The following is an 18,434-nucleotide window of genomic DNA, read 5'->3' on the forward strand; positions in this document are numbered from 1 at the left end:
GAGTTAGCGCCAAAACGTGGCATGGAAATCTATAGGGTATATTGAAGAGTGAAGTGTGGGGTACCAGGTCAACAAACAGGAACAGCTGACAGCAAAGCATCAAGGATATATGGGCTTCCATAACTCCCATGCACTGTTTTTGCCATTGACTTCAATGTTAAACGCATCATGGCCATTATGAAGACAGAGAATGTCCTAACCAAGTATTGACCATTGCATGTTATGTAGAAAGTACCAAATTTCAACTGATTTAATGTGACCCGAATTTTGATGAAGAAAATTTTGATTTTATAACAATATTCTAATAATGCGAATTCCCCAATTCATGGGTTTTTGGAGCTGGAAGGCCAACGTTTATAAAAAGAAAAAAAATAATGATTGGAATAGTTAAAAAACTGGGCCATGAATCTACAATCCATGACAGTTTAACATTATTGATGGAATTATGGAAATAAATCAACTTTTTCATGGTATTCTAATAAAAAGGCCTGGAGCTGTAGAACAAGAATTAAGGGGGTACTCATGGCACAACTAAGATGCTTTGGGGGTACGCAAGACAAAAAAGGTTGGGAAACACTGTATTAGGGTGTGTGGCATCATGTTGGCTGCTCTGCTCAATGTAATGAAATGTAATGAGAGGAGAGGGTGTAGTGCCGGTGGGCTTCTCACCTCCTTGAGTTTGTCTGTCAGGATCTTGATCTCCTCCTCATACTTGTCCTCCTTCTGGGAGTACTGTTGGGGTCAAAGGGCACACACACAGGCAGCCAATCAGAGCAAGGCAGTTTGAAAGAAACAGCAAGAAAAAAAGAAAAGAAAAAAAACCTTAACAGCAGCATAACAGCTAAATATTACAGATGTTAAATGCCAGGTGAATGGTTCTTCCGGAGATTATAGAGTAGAGGGGATTGGGTTGGTTTTTTTTAAAAATATTTTATTTGGTCTTTTAATGACTGAGTCAGGATAGCTGAGAGAGACAGGAAACAACTGGGACGAGAGAGACAGGGAGGGATTGGCAAATGACCCGTGCTGGAAACGAACCCGGTTCGCCGGCGTAGGGCTGGGTATTGCAGCTATGTTCCTGAATCGATTTGATTTCGATTCTTAGGGCTTTTAATCGATTAATCACGATTCGATTCAATTCGATTCACTCCAAATCGATTCAATCCGTTCCGTTTTTGGTGCAAGGATTTCCCCCAAAAGATGCTGTTGCCTATTTTTATATAAAAATGTCAAAGGGCTGTGGCTTGACAGTGTTAACAGATTGCTAATATGTAATAAGTAGCAGAGTTCTCAACGGGTCGGGTCAGCCCGACAAACCCGACGGGCCCCTTGGGTTCGGGCCGGGTTCGGGTCGAAAATATAAGCATATGGCTCGGGTCGGTTCGGTCCGCGGGCTCAATCTTTTCCGCCCAGTGAAAAAAAAAAAAAAGTCAGTTCTGCTGTTTACCGTGAATCATGGCGAATTTCCCCTTGATGGGTCAGTAAAGCTAGGCCTATCTATCTAAATATATGTAGGCCTGCGTAACGAAGGTCTGGCAGGCTGCTGCATGCAACGTTGCGCGCAGTGCTTAATTTGTAAATCACAAGGTACCGGAATGCAAAACAAACATGACATCACAGCGATGATGAGTTGGACAGAGGTCCCTGAACGCACAGAAAAACTACACTGGCTACAATTACGCAAACGAAGAAAAACGGGAAAAAAAATCTTAGATGCAATTTTAACGATATTGAGTCCCATGTCAGCTCATGGAACCATACTTTTGTTTCTTAATACAAGGGACGGTTGGCAATCCAATGGCTATTTTAAACAACAGCCATAGTAGCCTATTAAATAGGCCTACTGTAATGACAACAACCAATATTTTTAGTTTGATCGCTAACTTTATGCTTAGTAGTCTCAGCAAATGCAGTGCATGGAAATTATGCTTATGAGGTGAAACGAAGCCGAAGCGGTCTTCTACTACATATGGAAAGGACAGTGGCTTTCCAATTAGGCTATCCTTTCCCCGTATTCACACAACGTTGGCATATGCGTATTAAACGTTAAATCCACGCTTTGTTGGCGACTTTGTTGCATATAATTTCGCTAATCCGCATGTGCTGTTGCGATATGCCACTTCACTATTTAAATGGCTCGTGCACCGATGGTAAGCGAGCGGCAGCGAAGACGGCGATTTTTCCGGTAGACTTGACTTTTCACACTGACTGTCTGCTCGCGCTACGGTCTGGTTGAAAATCCCCCCAGCCAATGTTTTATTTGGAGCGTGTAGACCCTGTTTGAATGAAATATCACATTGTCTTTGCTGTTTTCGTGCTGTTTTCGACTTGTAAGCAACTGTCGGGAAGGAAAGGCGCGCACACACATGGGAGCGCTCGCCAGCCGAGGAAGATCTCATCCTCTCACCTAGGCTATCTGTCTTTTTTGCTACATGGCTTATCCATGCATCAACCGTAGCCCAGGTGCCACTAGAAATTAGTAGGCTATGTCCAAAACCTTGTGTGCCGACCAAAATTTGATGAAACTTTTAAACAATGCCACAGCCAGGCTTTCCATCTCATCCGCGCATATGAGCAAACAAGGAGGGAGGGGCAACTTCACGTAGCCTACATTTAATCAGACACTCGGGATGGAAATATAGTAAGCCTACATTTAGAAGTCAAAACAAAAGGTGGAACAAAAGATTGTTGTTGCCGTGAATGAAATCGCGCTGTGGATGATTCTGCTTAAATAGCAAGAACGTAAGTTTCCCCATTTTATATTAGCCTGTTTCTATTGTGGAAAATATCTTTTCACTAGGTTTTTAAGTGGGTTATGCAATTTACTGCACATAAGTGCCCTTAAAGACCCACCACAACCCGTCATTCTCCATAGGATAACATGGGGAAACTCGACCCCCGACTTCGGGCCTCGGGCCGGGTTCGGTTAGATAATTCCAGTGATGTGTCGGGTAACATCGGGCTCGGGCTTTAAAAGCCACGGGCCGGGTAGGGTCGGGTTGACATTTTCAGGCCCGTTGAGAACTCTAATAAGTAGGCCTAGGCCTAATTGACTAATACCTACTGGGTATTTTCCATAGACCTAAATGAAACAAAAAGAACAAAAAGAAAAAAGAGCAAAAAAATCGATTTTGTGCCCTGTGAATCGATTATGTGAATTTTAAATGATATCGATCGATTATCGATTGAATCGATTATTTTACCCAGCCCTATTCGCCGGCGTAGGAGCCCAGTGCCCTACCGTTAGAGCCAATGTAGAGGACAGAGAACTATGGCTCATGTCCACTACTGTCAGGTTTGTCGCAAGGCCCCAAAAAAAACAGCCAGAGTATTTTCCCTCTCTTTATTCAATAACGGCCGGCCTGGCCCCTGCCACATCGTGACAACATCGTGATTGACTGCACATGTGCGGCCAAAATGAGGAACAGAAACCCGCTGCTCAGTCACAACACCACAGACGGATATGTTGCAGCAGCAGAGAGAGAGGGGAGGTGGCGGGGCAGGGGTAACTGCGGTGGTGGTGGGGAGGAAGGGGCAAGACATTGAGGAACAGAGACCCTATTTCTCGACAGTGTTGTTAGTAGTAAGATAGTAAGTTGCCAATGGGAAATTGCATTACAATTAACTCAGTTAGCAACAACACTGTTGGGAAACGCAACCCAGGGCTTGCCTTGCACTGGTTAAAAATAAACAGCCCTCTGCGCCACACACACGCACGCACGCACAAGCTGCGGCTGATTCAACAGAGGCGGAATTCTGATTCGAACGGAATCACATACTTGGTGGTCTCCAAGCAACCCACAGACCGCTTATAGCCCGTCAGCTTGGCACGTCCATCCTCCCACAACAAGAGCGAATTGCAACAGTTTCACAACGGTCATACGATATGTGGGGAATGTACAGACTCGAGGATAAGCAGCCAAAAAAGAAAAAAAGGAAAGGCAGTAAATCGTGCGAGGAAGCCTGAATGTCAGAATTTCTGCCTTGTCCTACAGCCGTGTGTGTGTGTGTGTGTGTGTGTGTGTGTGTGTGTGTGTGTGTGTGTGTGTGTGTGTGTGTGTGTGTGTGTGTGTGTGTGTGTGACCGATGTTTGTTCACCAGCAGGGTGACATCAGCAGTCAGTGCAGTGCTGTGCAGTGCAGGCCTGAACGAGGCCCTTTCTCTCCATGATATGAGGACAGACGAACGAGTGGAGCAGCGGAGGGCAGAGCAGTGCAGTGGGGCTGACATCACATCACAGTGAAGTGCACCATTAGGCCACAGAGCTCTCCTCTCAACTACAGCTGTGCAAACCAGCCCCCTCTCTCTGTCTGTCTGTCCCTCACTCTCCCACCCTCCAACACACACACAGACAGGAACAAACACCGTTTCCCATCCATCTACACAAACATAGCTGCACACATAGCAATTAGGCTTGACTAGGCAGCTTACCACACACACACACACACACACACACACACACACACACACACACACACACACACACACACACACACACACACACACACACACACACACACACACACACACACGGTGGATGTTGCATTCAGCAGGCTGCGCTACCCCACCCAAACGCGACTACAGATAAGGCCTTTTAGGGGAAGCGGGTGGGGCGCGCAGCAGAGCAATGAAGAGAGTAGCGACGCATAGCTCGCCAGGGCAGAGGGTAGCAACGCATACTATAGCTCGTCAAAGCAGAGGGTAGCCACACATACTATAGCTCGTCAAAGCAGAGGGTACCGACATAGCGCATCAGAGCCCATTTTCCACAAAGTGCATGTGCAGCTCGCAACTTCTAATTGTGTGACAGCATTTCAAGTTGGCCGCAAGTATGATAATCTGACAACACTGGATGTACAGTTCAAGTGTTCTTGGCCACTATGAAACAGACTCGTTCTGACTGTCTCTGGACTCGCTGAGAGCTGATGAAAAGAATGTTCCCGCATCAGGTGCAAACAGGTTTCGGTGCATGTTTAGACACTGGAGTGCCATAAAAGGCAGTGTGTGTGCGAGTGTGTGAGGGAAAGTGCTGGGGGCCAATCGTAAACCATCAGACTGCATTGCACTGCACTGCACACAGCTGGAGAGGCATCTTGACTATTGTGACAGCACTTCATATCACAACGCAACGGCAAGGGCATTTAGTTTCAGCAGGACTCAAGTCATACTTTTCGGGTCCATTCAACAGTGTAATGGGTTTCGAGCGTTTGATCTGTCAGAGTGACTCAACTCGTGACAAGTGTTGTTCCCACAGCTTATGAAGCTGTAACTAATTTAGAGCCGTTTTTGAAGAGCCTGGGACAATTTAAGTAATTGTTTCCATTGGAGCTATTCAGTAAAGGGGGCGGTAGAGAGACACAGCTGTCCCCTGGGAAGTCAGGACCAGAGGAGGCAGTCTGGCTCTACGAGCAACTAACCAAAGAAAGGGCAAACACATCTACAGGAAAAAACACCATCATTGACACTTCAACAACTCGCATGCACATACAAGATAAAAGCTAGTCACGTTCTCACTATTGAGACATTGAAATCTTGTAAAGTGTCTATTTCCTTCAATAAACATTATTCTTTAAAAAATAAAAAAAAGTTCTCACTATTCAGAAGAACCTCATGCATTCAAAATTCAGGATGCAGAGAATAAGATCTATCGCTTCACACAAACTCTGACTGTGGATTAAAATGCCCCTTTTCTGAGAAGACTCACGTCTGGGTGTACGCTGCCAGAGAGCACCAACAAGTTTGTCCCGGACACACGGAAAAATGCCAATTGAGGCAAAATGGGGGTGACTCAACTTCTCCAACAGCATTACAAATGTGTGTATGGAACAAACTCCCCATGTGATGCCTTGACTGGGACCTGGGTCTAGTAGCTTTGGGCACGGTGCGCACATCCAAAAACACTTCTTACAGCTGCCAGACTGTTGAAGAAGGTAGGTCTACACACTGTCAATAAGCTGCTTTTTAAATCATATCATGGTTTTTTTGGAGATTTTTGGCAGTGTGTAGACCTACCTCCTTCAACTGGGACCTGGGTCTACTCAGAAGAGGCTCCGAATGGTTTAAAGCCCAATTCCCATACCCCCTCCCCTAACCAAACACATGCAGCACTCCACGCCACATCCCCCCCAGTTACCTCCCCCCCTCCCCTCCTAACCAAAGGCATGCAGCAGGTGGGCCACAGCACCCCTTTGTTACCTTCTCCCCCCTCCCCTAATCAAAGGTCAAAGTTACCTTCTCCCCCCTCCCCTAATCAAAGGTCAAAGTTACCTTCTCCCCCCTCCCCTAACCCAAAGGCATGCAAGTGGACTCCACAGCGCCCCCTAGACCCCTAACCAAAGGCATGCAGGTGGACTCCACAGCGCCCCCTAGTCTCCTAACCAAAGGCATGCAGGGTGGACTCCTCAGTGCCCTTTAGTCTTTAGTTACCTTCTCCGCTTGGGCCTCCAGGGATTTTAAGTTATTGGTGACATTTCTCAGCTCTTCCTCCAGCTCGGCACATTTGCTGCATTCCATTTGGTTTGATTGGTACATTTTTGAGTTTTTAATTTCAGTTTTTGTTGTTAGTTTAGCGAGGGGGGAGGGAGAGAGGGAAGACAGATGAATAGATAAAGAGAGAAATAAAAGAAGATAATGTAGTGAGGTGATGGCAAGTCATTTAGGGGAGGAAGAGAGAGCAAGCAGGGGTCAAGGGAGCAAGTGTGGGTCAGCAAGAGAGAGAGAGAGAGAGAGAGAGAGAGAGAGAGAGAGAGAGAGAGAGAGAGAGAGAGAGAGAGAGAGAGAGAGAGAGAGAAGTGCAGATAGTGTGAGAAGGAAGGTGGGGGATTGCAGGGTGTCGAGGGTCAGGGGGAGGGAGACAAAAAGAGACAGAAATTTACAATGAGAAAACGCAGGAGAGAATGACATGACCTTTAACCCTGTGGACTGTGGAGGGGGGGGAGAGAACTGGAAACCATCCAGATTGGGTAATAAACATAAATCATAAACACAACCAAATCAAAACAAACATAAAAAACTTTTTTTAAAACAACATAAAAGACTTAGGATTGTTGGAAAGGTACTAAATTAATTACAAATGACTACTTAACTTAAAACCCGAAAATAGGAATGGGCACATGCAATGTGGATGGTTAAGAGCGTTATGCTGGTAAGGAGTGTGATGTTAAGATTGGAAGAAGCAAAAGGGGGAGGATATGCAGAAGAATTAGAAGCCAAAGCAGAAGCAGAATAGAATATAATATAAAATGTGAATGCAGCCAGCCAGGCAAAGGCAAAAACAGCCATGTAGCCCTCGAGTGGCAGTGGAACTGAAACTGAAACGGCCTCCCTCTCAAGGCTTTAGTTCGCTGGAGCACGACCAGCGTCTCATGCATCGCCAGCGGCAGAGGCCAAACGGAAGGGTGTGGGTTCTACATACCTAGACCCCCACGACATGCGCACCCCCAAAAAGAACAAAACAGGGGTGAGTTTCTCAAAAGAGAAGTTGTTAGCCTGTTAGCAACTTCGGTAGTTGCCAATGGGAAAATGCATTGAAAACAACAAAGTAGCTAATGTAGTAAGCAACTTTGGTTTTGAGAAATTCACCCCAGAAGCCTCCTCTGATGTCTGATGTCTGGTAGGAGGACATTAGTGGTGGGTCACTGCAACGGCTTGGTTCCAATAGCACTATATACTATACTATAATGCTTTGAAGATAAGGGGCCCCAGACTGCTTATCGTCCCCTGGCCAGCGGTATCAGATAAGTCCAGAGTGTGCGACAAGCTCTGCACTTCTGAAGCTATAATAAAGGGAGCCTTTCTTTCACAGTGCACAGATCTCCGACCCCCCACCCCATCAGCCCCAAAACCAACCCAACTAACCCAGTTCTTCTCATCCACGGCACTGTATAGGCATCGGTCTTCCCGTACCTCCAGCAAACCTCCTTTCATGAGTTGACGAGATCAGACTCAGAATCAGAGATCAGGCACTGAGGGGGGTGGGATGTCGCCAGAGGACCGGGCACTACCCTCAAAACCTGCCTCAGTTGTAAACTAGGTGAAGTTCACCATGAAATCGCAACCTTATATCATCTAATAGATGAGCCTGGAGTGCTCATTAACTTAACTAAATGAAATTTATGGGAGATCTATTAGCAGGTTTATCACTTACTGTAGTTTAACTTCACCAGCTTTGTCACTTTAAACCATGCGTGCTCTAAGAACCCTCCCGCACACTGTTCACACTTGCAGAGCTTGCTTGCGACATTTCGCAAGTAAACGGTGCACATGTGAGCAGTGTGCGAGAGCTTTCTCATCTCTAACGTTGTTGACCCAGGGCTTTGCACCTGGTCAAGAGAGGTGTGCAAGAACTCTACAAAATGAACTCTCGGAATGCTACCCAGGAATACCCCAGATCCATCCAGCCAGGACAGGACAGGTCCACTGAGGAAGAGGAGGAGGAATAGAAAGAGGAGAAAGAAGAGGAGGAGAAGAGGATGAGAAAGAGGAGAAGGAGGAGGAAGAGGAGTAGGAAAAGGAGGAGAAGGAGGAGGAGGAAGAGGAGAAAGAGGAAGAGGAGAAGGAGGAGGAGGAAGGAGGTGTACCTGGGTCTACTAATAGCAGGTTTACCACCTCATGTAGTTTCAGTTGACCAGGTTTATCACTTTTTTCTCTCTATTTTCTCTCTTCTTTCTCTCAGAATACTCCCCGGGTATCCCCCCAGATCAAATCCACCCAAGAAAGGCCCACAGTGGGCTCTCCCCTGGGACAGAAGGAGGTAGAGGAGGTGGAGGAGTAGGTGAAGAGTACCTCGTCCTCTTCACTAAATGAAATATTTGGGCTTATTAATCTATACGCAGGTTTACGACTGCCTGTAGTTTCACTTCACCAGCTTGATCACGTAACCATTTTGTCTCAGAATACTCCCCAGGAATCCCCCAGACAGGCCCACAGTGGGCTCTCCCCTCCCCTGGGACAGAGGGAGGTGGAGGAGGAGGAGGAGGAGGAGGTGAAGACTAAGTACCTTGTCCTCTGAGGCCTGCAGACTCTTGAGGGCCTGGTCATAACTCCTCAGCTGTTCCTCCAGCCTTCGTCTCGTGCTGTTAGTCGCCGACGACGGAGGAGGAAGATGAGGAAGAGGAGGAGGGGAGCATCGGAGGAGGAGGAGGAAGAGTGTCATATGACAGAAGCGCATGCAGATAGATAGAAGGCATGGGGGGGTGGTGAGGTTTGAGACATGCATACCGGTATATAAGTATAACAGCCAAACTGCACTGCAGAGTGCCATGCTGGCAGCAACCCTCGTCTACAGCTGCTTTAGCTTTTTGAAGTGCAGTTAAAATGACAGGTGGTGCAACAGGTTAATTAGAAGGTATATACGTCTCTAACAGATACTGTATGAACATGCTGTAAGAGAAAGAACTGAGACTTAAAGTCTGTATGCACATTATGTACATCATGCATTGAACCAAATACCCAAAAGTTCATGGGGTTCATTTTTTTTTTTTTACAAAGTTCTTCTGCATACATAGTCATTATCATTCATGAAAGTGACGTGTGTGTGTGTGTGTGTGTGTGTGTGTGTGTGTGTGTGTGTGTGTGTGTGTGTGTGTGTTGTATTGGGAATGGAGAACGACTCACGCTTCAGCCAGCTCTGCCCTCTCCTCTGTGCGCTCCAGGTCTCCCTCGATGATGACCTGCTTACGGGCCATCTGCACGACACACACAGGAGAGACAGTGAGGATGGGAGAGGGGGCGTGGGGGTGTGTGTGTGGGTAGGAAGGGGGGGGGGGGGCAAGATGGGGTGGGGGAGAGATATCCTAGGTGGGTGTTTATCTGTTAAAGATGCACAACACACACAGAAGAGATGGTGAGGGAGGGAGTGGTGGAGTGGTGTTCATCACAACACATAGTAAAGAAGATGAGGGGGGTGAGGTGTTTATCTGTCGGAGATGGAGGGCTGAGTGTGAAAAAGAAGGGGGGGTGAGAGAGCGAGAGAGCTGGCGCCAAGGGTGCAAGTGTGGGTCTGATGATGGGATGAAGGTGGAGGGGAGGTGTGTATCCAAACAGAAACACAGTAAAGAAGGTGAGGGGCGGGGGGTGTTTATCTGTTTGAGATGGAGGGCATCTAGAGTATGAAAAGGCAGAGGGGGGGTCAGAGAGAGAGAGAGAGAGAGAGAGAGAGAGAGAGAGAGAGAGAGAGAGAGAGAGAGAGAGAGAGCGAGAGAGAGAGAGAGACGGAGAGAGCGAGAGCAATGGAGAGTGAGAGCGACAGACAGACGGACAGTGGGTGAGAGAAAGACAGACAGACAGACGGAGAGAACCAGAGCAATGGAGAGTGAGAGCGACAGACAGACAGACGGAGAGAACCAGAGCAATGGAGAGTGAGAGCGACAGACAGACGGACAGTGGGTGAGAGAAAGACAGACAGACAGACGGAGAGAACCAGAGCAATGGAGAGTGATGGAGAGTGACAGAGAGCCAGGGAAGGTGCGGCTTAACGGTGGCCAACACACACCACAAACCCGCTGCCATCTGTTGTGTTCGCAGGCTGGCAGCCAGGGGCACTGCTGTACTGGGGGCTGTGGGGGGTGTGCGCGCGCGTGCGTGCGTGCGTGCGTGTGTGTGTGTGGAGGGGTGGACAGGGTGGTAAGGGAGTAAGGGGGACAGGGTGACCCTCATATTTGGGATACTTGGGTTAGGGGTACTAAGCTGCATCAGGGTTCGTGGATTAAAGTATGGAGGGGTCCTCCTCAGTGATGTGCCAACTCAGGCTAGGGGGCGAGGGTAGGGGAGTTTAGGGTGTGGAGGGGGTCTCCGCTCCTTGCATGTGGATTAAAGTATGGAGGGGAGGGGGAAGGAGTCTCACCTCCTCATACTTCCTGTCGGCCTCCTCAGCGGTGTGCTAACTCAGGCTAGTGGGCGAGTTTAGGGTGTGGAGGGGGCCTCAGCATTAGGGTCTGTGGATTACAGTAGGGCTAATGGGGAAAGGAAGGAGTCTCACCTCCTCATACTTCCTGTCGGCCTCCTCAGCGATGTGCTTGGCCTCCTTCAGCTGGATCTCCTGCAGCTCCATCTTCTCCTCATCCTTCAGGGCCCTGTTCTCAATCACCTTCATACCTCTAGATACAGGATACAGGACACACACACACACACACACACACACACACACACACACATAAATAGAGATATAGTTATGGTCATCTTCTCATCCTTCAGGGCCCTGTTCTCAATCACCTTCATGCCTCTACACACAGGACACACACACACACAGGGCACACACACAGGGCACACACACACACGGACGGACGGACGGACGGACAGAGATAATATAGATATATAGTTATGGCCCTGTTCTCAATCACACACACACACACAGTTATGGCTCTGTTCTCAATCACCTTCATACCTCTACACACACACAGAGAGAGAGAGAGAGAGAGAGAGAAAGATACAGACAGACAGAGATATAGTTATGGTCGTGTTCCCAATCACCTTCATTCCTCTACAGTAGTGTTTCCCGACCAGGAATACGAGAACCACCAGGGGTACACGAGCACACCACAAGGGGTACGTGGAAACATATAATTATAACTAATTAATGCCGTATGGTCACATGAGGAGGAGATATAGTGCATAGGTTAGGGGGTACTCATGATATGAAAACAAGGCTTAGGAGGTAGGCTGGAGGAAAAAGGTTTGGAAACACTGCTCTACACACACACACACACAGACACAGACACAGACACAGACACAGACACAGACACACACACACACACACACACACACACACACACACACAGAGAGAAAGGGAGCGGGAAAGCTCATCACACACACACCGACGTCTGGCACTTTCTTGAAATACAAACAGGCAACAGGAATGGCTAATATCTATTGTCTCTGTAGCCTTCTCCTGCACTCTCTCTCTCAGACACACACACCTCCAGGTGCTAGTCAGTCCACCCCGAGGCGTGAGGCTTCCAGGGTATTTAAGGTAATGCTAATCTCCTAATGCCCTGGAACCTACCCACCCCAATGGCACAGTAACACACACACAGTCACACAGTCTCACACACACAGTCACACAGTCTCACAGTCTCACACACACAGTCACAGTCTCACAGTCTCACACACACAGTCTCACACACACAGTCTCACACACACAGTCTCACACACACACACACACACACACACACACACACACACACACACACACACACACACACACACACACACACACACACACACACTAGACACACCACACACACACGACTAGCTAGCTGACCATGACCGCTGTGCGACAGCCAATTACCTGTACTGCACAAGGCAGGGTCAGCGTCAGTCTAAATCCAGTTGAGGTAGCTCCACACTGGTTATTGTTCCTCCAGATTTAAAGACGCATCAGCAGTCTTGATATGATGTGGTCTCATTGTAGGTGCCCATCGCTCAACTCATGTGAAACGGTGCGTGTAATTACGAGTTATGTGTGTAGATTAACAAATATGTGCGTTTGTAGATTTAAACGTGCAGCTGGACACCTTGATGCAGGGGTTCCCAAACTTCACTCTCAAGACAAGCCCCCCACCCCCCCCCCCCCCCCCCCCCCCCCTCCCCCCCCCCCCCCCCCCCCCCCCCCCCCCCCCCCCACCCACCCATCTGCATCCCCTTTCACAAACATAATCTGTGTCTGTGTGTCAGTGCCCCATTTGGATATATAAAATAACGCTACTAGGATTATGCTCAGAGATGCCGTAGATCAGTGGTTCCCAACCTATGGGTCGGGACCCCCCTTATGGGCCGCCAAAGATCCACAGGGGGTCGCGGAGCCCTCTTGATTATAGGGGTTTCGTTTTAAATATATATAGCCCATGTTGAATAAAAGACAAAGCATTTAACTAATAAATGCATAGACGCAACAAATTGTAAGTGCTACATTAAACATTTATTCCATATTTGACCAAAGACGAATTGAGGAATAAAATAACTACAATAAGTTTTCGCAGGAAACGGAGGGCATCTTGTGACTCCGTCTCGTGCGGGCGCTCGCGTGGTTGGGTCACTAATGCTTACAATAGTAAAAACATGGGTCCCTTAAGAAAAAGGTTGGGAACCACTGCCGTAGATTATCATAATGCTGATCTTAAACTAATGGGGATATTGTTTGGATTCGTTTTTGCTTATTTTGGTGTACATTGTCCAATTATTTATAACCGTTTTGATGTTCTTTCTTTCTTAACTTGCCGCGAACCCCCCAACACCCCTTCACAGCCCCCACTCTGAAAATCACTGCCTTAATTTCAATCGGAATCAACAAACAATCTACTGCTGTAAGATAGATGGAGTTTATATGAGTGGGGGTGGGGTTGGGCGGGCACCCTCTTTTTAGAAAATCATCACTGATGAACAGATTGGATTAGTGTTTGTAACTGATAACAATGAACTGAAAGTACCCCAACAAGGGAACCTCGGCACGTCATGTCAGCAGTTCATTGGGTAGGAGAACGCCTCAAACGGACACCATAATACCCCAACAGAGTGACTGACAGCCAATTCCTCTCTTTCCACTGACCTCTGATTCCAAGCGATCCGACCCCGAGGAACATTTAACAACCGGCTGAGATTGGGTCGACCGGTCCTACAAGCAGGGACCTCAGATTGGGTCGGCCGGCCAGCCCTACGCGCGGGGACCTCTTTTGTTTTTGTAACCCTATCTCTGTTTGCGTCAAGGGGCCCTAATGCAATCCAGACCACTCTGGTGCTGGTGGCCTGGTCTGGGGTAAAAAGCAGGGGGCTATGCTGGATTCAAATTTTGATGCGGGAATTAGTCTAGCAGGCTCATCGCAGAATGTGTAAACCACAACCCTGTGACAATGTTAAAGGTCACATAAAAGAAACGAAGAGGGTCAGGTTGCCTAACTTTTTTAATATTAAGTTGAATGAATAATAATCTCCAGACATGTCACTGCTCCACAGTACTGCAGTGGAGGTCTTCTGTTCTGTATGACAGGAGTGTGGTTGTGAACATGAGAAGGTACAGCAGGAACAGCAAGTGCTCAGCTCACACTGACACCATTGCAGATGCTGCTGCAGACCTACATGAGTGACTGACCATTGCTGTGTGAACTCCTCGGTCCTCTGTGTTTGTTTATGTAAATAGTGGCAAACAGCCATTTGCTTGTGTGTGTGGGGGGGGGGGTATGAATCCCAGGATATGGGTGAGCCGCTGAAGCTCGGAAGAAAATACGATTAGGCTTGACCGCAAGCCAAGCCAGCATGTGAAGGAATGAGTGTGTGTGTGTGTGTGTGTGTGTAGGGAAGCAGACATGGGTGATGTCAGTTGTCCAGGGTTTATGTTGAGAGAGGGGGGTCCTGAACTGGGTCTTCATAACATTGTATGCATTGAGAGGTTGGGCCTTTCAGATGACCTTCCCGGGCCAGGCCAAAGCTGTCAGCGGCCCTGTGTGTGTGTGTGTGTGTGTGTGTGTGTGTGTGTGTGTGTGTGTGTGTGTGTGTGTGTGTGTGTGTGTGTGTGTGTGTGTGTGTGTGTGTGTGTGTGTGGAAGCAGACATGGTGGATGTCAGTTGTCCGGAGCCTATGGTGAGAGGTCCACTCCTCATAACATTGAGAGATTGGGGCTCTTCAGATGACCGTCCCAGGCATGGCAAGAGTTGTCAGCGGCCCTCAGTGTGTGTGTGTGTGTGTGTGTTCATGTGTGTATGAATGTGCACGCACGTGTGTGTGTGTGTGTGTGTGTGTGTGTGTGTGTGTGTGTGTGTGTGTGTGTGTGTGTGTGTATGTGTGTGTCAGTCAGTCAGTGCACCACAACCCACCTTTCGCTCTCATCTGCAGCCTTCTCTGCCTCCTCCAGCTTCTGCAGAGCGGTGGCCAGTCTCTCCTGAGCCCTGTCCAACTCCTCCTCAACCAGCTGGATACGCCTGTTCAGGGACGCCACCTCAGCCTCAGCCTATCACAGGAGAGAGAGAGAGAGAGAGAGAGAGAGAGAGAGAGAGAGAGAGAGAGAGAGAGAGAGAGAGAGAGAGAGAGAGAGAGAGACAGAGACAGAGAGACAGAGAGAGAGACAGAGACAATGTGTAAGTCCGTGGGAACTGGTGTGTGTGTGTGTGGGGGGGGGGTACAAAGATAGCACAGGAAGGAAGGAAAGAGCAATAGCAGTGGACAGAGAAAGCAGGTCAGAGATAGCAATGGAAGACACAACAGCAGTCAAGAGAAGACAGTGGGAACCAGGACACAGAGAGAGAGAGAGAGAGAGAGAGAGAGAGAGAGAGAGAGAGAGAGAGAGAGAGAGAGAGAGTGTGTGAGTGTGAGTGTGAGAGAGATGGATGGATAGATGAATGGATGGAGAGAGAGAGAGAAAGGGATGAGGAGGGGAGCAGAGCTGTGTTGAAGAGGAGATCTGGGTGAGAGGGGAGACTGAAGGGACTCCACAGGAGGAGCTGTAAAATCCCACAGTAACTGACACCAGGCAGTCAGCTGTACAGTCCCACTTAGGGATGTTATGTTATGTTCATGTTAGTTGATTCATCTTTTCGATTGACTTACGATTAATTGATTTGAATTGAATCTCAATTTCCCCCCCCCAAAAAAAACCCAACTATTAAGGCAGGGATTAAAGTTTTCCGTCGCAATGACGGATTTCCGTCAACTGGACTTTCGTTTTCCGTCCTTATAATTCATGTCAATTAATTTACAATTTTTACTTTCCAACTGAACTCAACCGGTGCCACCACCGGTGGTGTCATACAACAGATTCACTCATGAGCCATCGTCTTCCGTGTTCCAAAAAAAAAAAAGTACACGAGCGGTCAACAAATCAGTTGCGGCGCAGCGCGAGAGATTAAAAAAACAAATAGCCAACATTGTTGCTGATGGCAGAAAAGAAAATAAGTGTAATACTATGTCTTTAAAGTGCAATGACCATCATTAAACGAGTTGGACTTCCAATATGGGCTAATAATAATGCATATGCATGGAATGCATAGCTGGAAGAAGGTAGGACACGTATGTTTCCATTATCATTGCACCTGCCGTGGTGGATAGTTAGAAACAAAAAGAATAGTTTACTTCGACTGCGCATGATGTCCTTTTCATGAAGGGTTTTCCTTTTAAGCATTGTGACTTTTACTAACATTATTCATAGCCCCAATGGGACGGCTATCATTGGCAGCTAGCTAGGATATACCATGCGTAATACCATGCGTTTCATCCTCAAAGTTTAGCGCGTTTGACTGGCTACGTGTAGAACTAGCTCTAGTTGTCTTTCTGGCAATTTACAGTCTCACCTGTAATCATAGCATATTAACTTTGTTGTTGTCGATATATATTTAAGAAATAAGTTAAAAATGGGTTGCATTTTACAGGGGTCACGGAGGCTATCCCTGGCAGAGCCAATATTTTATGTCTTGTTCTGGGAAGCAGTGTTCTGATGGGTGGACTCATGGTCAATAAATGCCGTTTCGGTGTTTGTTTCACTTTCAAGGCTTGTTGTAGGCTACTGTGTGATGCTATTTTTGCTAACTGGAATAGTGTGCAGCAACAGTTGTGTGTGTGTGCTTGTTTTTGAGTGGCTCAACGTCTGTGCCCATCTTCTCGGACTATACGCTTCGTTTGAGTTCAGTTATTTGCGCACTCAAGACTGATAGGTGGGTGATTTGCCTTGATTCGAGTGGAAAGTTACGCGACAAGCTTGGGAAAGTGTGTTACTTTCGATAGACGTATGTCTGTGACTGTCGTGTCTGCTTGTGTCGTGTCAGCTTGTAGAAGAGAACACGGGTGCGTGTATGAATCGGGGACGTTTTTTAAATGTGTGCCTGTCACCGCACATCCAGAAGCAAAAAAGTACCGGTAGCCATAGGTTTTCAAAACGGTAGAACACAAGAGGTAGACTACCGCACCCTGTTTGTAAACGTCAACGTCAAGTTATCTGTAACAGGATGAATAGTGAAAATCATACAAAATAACCAACAACTAGTTTTCTCCCTCTGATTGCTATGACCAGTGCATTCTTTTTTAAATGTCAGAAATACTGCAAGCAATGCGCACCAGTGCTTTCACCAGAACAGTGTTTGCCCATTCTGATGGGGAAGACAAAATATAGCCTACTACTACTACAAAAAAAACCCATAATGGGATCACTATCAACGCATTGCAATTCCAAGTCAATAATTCTGTAATATCAGCTAGATCATTTTGAAGCAACACTCATTGTGAATACATTCTGCATAATGTTGTGAACAATTCATAAACAATGGGTAGAAATAAGAGGAAATAACCAAAACATGCCCCAAATTGCAGTTCAATGTTTGCAGTCTGATATACACATTATCCCTACCATTCTCGGCCAGTTCCAGTCAATCTGGTGGCCTAGGCCTGCCCCCTTTCCCTCTTTCCTTTTTCTTGTATTTAGAAATTGGCATATGTAAACATAGCATTGTAGGACTACATGTGATTGAGCACATCTGATCTAGTACCTACAGGTACATTCATACTGAGAGTGTATATAGGCCTACTGAGTGTATAATGAATATTCATTGTTAATGTGAAGTGTAAAGTTTTATGTTGGTTGAAGTTCTGATTTTGTGGCACTTTTTGGTATTACTGGCGCCCTCAAGACATAGGTCTATTCTGCTCTAGGCGACTGCCCTGTCTGCCTATGCCTAGTGCTGGCTCTGGCACCATTCCTTGCATAAAACCAGTGTATGTTTCGTTATGAGGGCAAAGCCTGGCTACATTGGTTTTCGTAGGGTTACGGAGTGATACTCGATCGGGTACCTAACCGGTAAAAAAGTTCAGTCAGATGACTTTTTTTTGCTTTAATCCCTGTGAATTGTACACACACACACACACACACACACACACACACACACACACACACACACACACACACACACACACACACACACACACACACACACACACACACACACACACACACACACACACACACACACACACACACACACACACACACACACACACACACACGGTCTCTTGGCAGTCGATTTAGCAATGAATTGCAATGAATGTTTTTTAATCGATTTAAGTCGATTAATCAATGAAATGCTTGCATCCCTAGTGCCCCTGGCACTCGGCCCTCATCCATGTCATGGCAGCCTCCACTCCACCCCGCTCTGCTCTGCTCTGCGCTGGGCTTAGCACCGCATGAATCCCCCTTCCTGGGCTGCTCAGACAGGGGATTGGGCAGGCACGCTGGCAGATCCCCGCAATCTGATTGGCACTAATTGGGGACACTCCGGCAGAGTGTGTGTGTGTGTGTGTGTGTGTGTGTGTGTGTGTGTGTGTGTGTGTGTATGTGTGTGCCTACGCTACTGTATCCGGGAGCAAATCAGATTGCCTAGTAGAGTGTACATGGAAAAACAAGGTTACAGTGAGAGGAGAAAGGGTTAAACGCTACTGGATATGGAGTATATCGGCTGTGAATA

General features: G+C 47.3%; 1 protein-coding gene and 1 long non-coding RNA gene across 9 annotated transcripts in view; one reads left to right on the forward strand and one right to left on the reverse strand.

The window, feature by feature from the left end:
• Positions 1-18,434, reverse strand: part of LOC134448885 (tropomyosin alpha-3 chain) — a 51,390-nt gene that overhangs the window by 19,337 nt on the left and 13,619 nt on the right. For 4 of the 8 annotated variants that reach the window (XM_063198564.1, XM_063198569.1, XM_063198563.1 and 1 more), the window contains exons 3-7: positions 14,805-14,938; positions 10,979-11,096; positions 9,616-9,686; positions 8,999-9,074; positions 670-732 (exon numbers count right to left, since the gene is read on the reverse strand). In XM_063198564.1, coding sequence (XP_063054634.1) covers positions 670-732; positions 8,999-9,074; positions 9,616-9,686; positions 10,979-11,096; positions 14,805-14,938 — 462 coding nt within the window. Of the gene's footprint in view, positions 1-669; positions 733-6,426; positions 6,503-8,998; positions 9,075-9,615; positions 9,687-10,978; positions 11,097-14,804; positions 14,939-18,434 lie in introns of all 8 variants that reach the window. The other 4 variants (XM_063198562.1, XM_063198568.1, XM_063198565.1 and 1 more) reach the window with 1 other exon arrangement.
• Positions 1-18,434, forward strand: part of LOC134448888 (uncharacterized) — a 405,753-nt gene that overhangs the window by 6,633 nt on the left and 380,686 nt on the right. The gene's annotated exons all lie outside the window — the stretch shown is intronic.

Source organism: Engraulis encrasicolus, chromosome 5 (genome assembly GCF_034702125.1).
Source record: "Engraulis encrasicolus isolate BLACKSEA-1 chromosome 5, IST_EnEncr_1.0, whole genome shotgun sequence".
Taxonomy (NCBI): domain Eukaryota; kingdom Metazoa; phylum Chordata; class Actinopteri; order Clupeiformes; family Engraulidae; genus Engraulis; species Engraulis encrasicolus.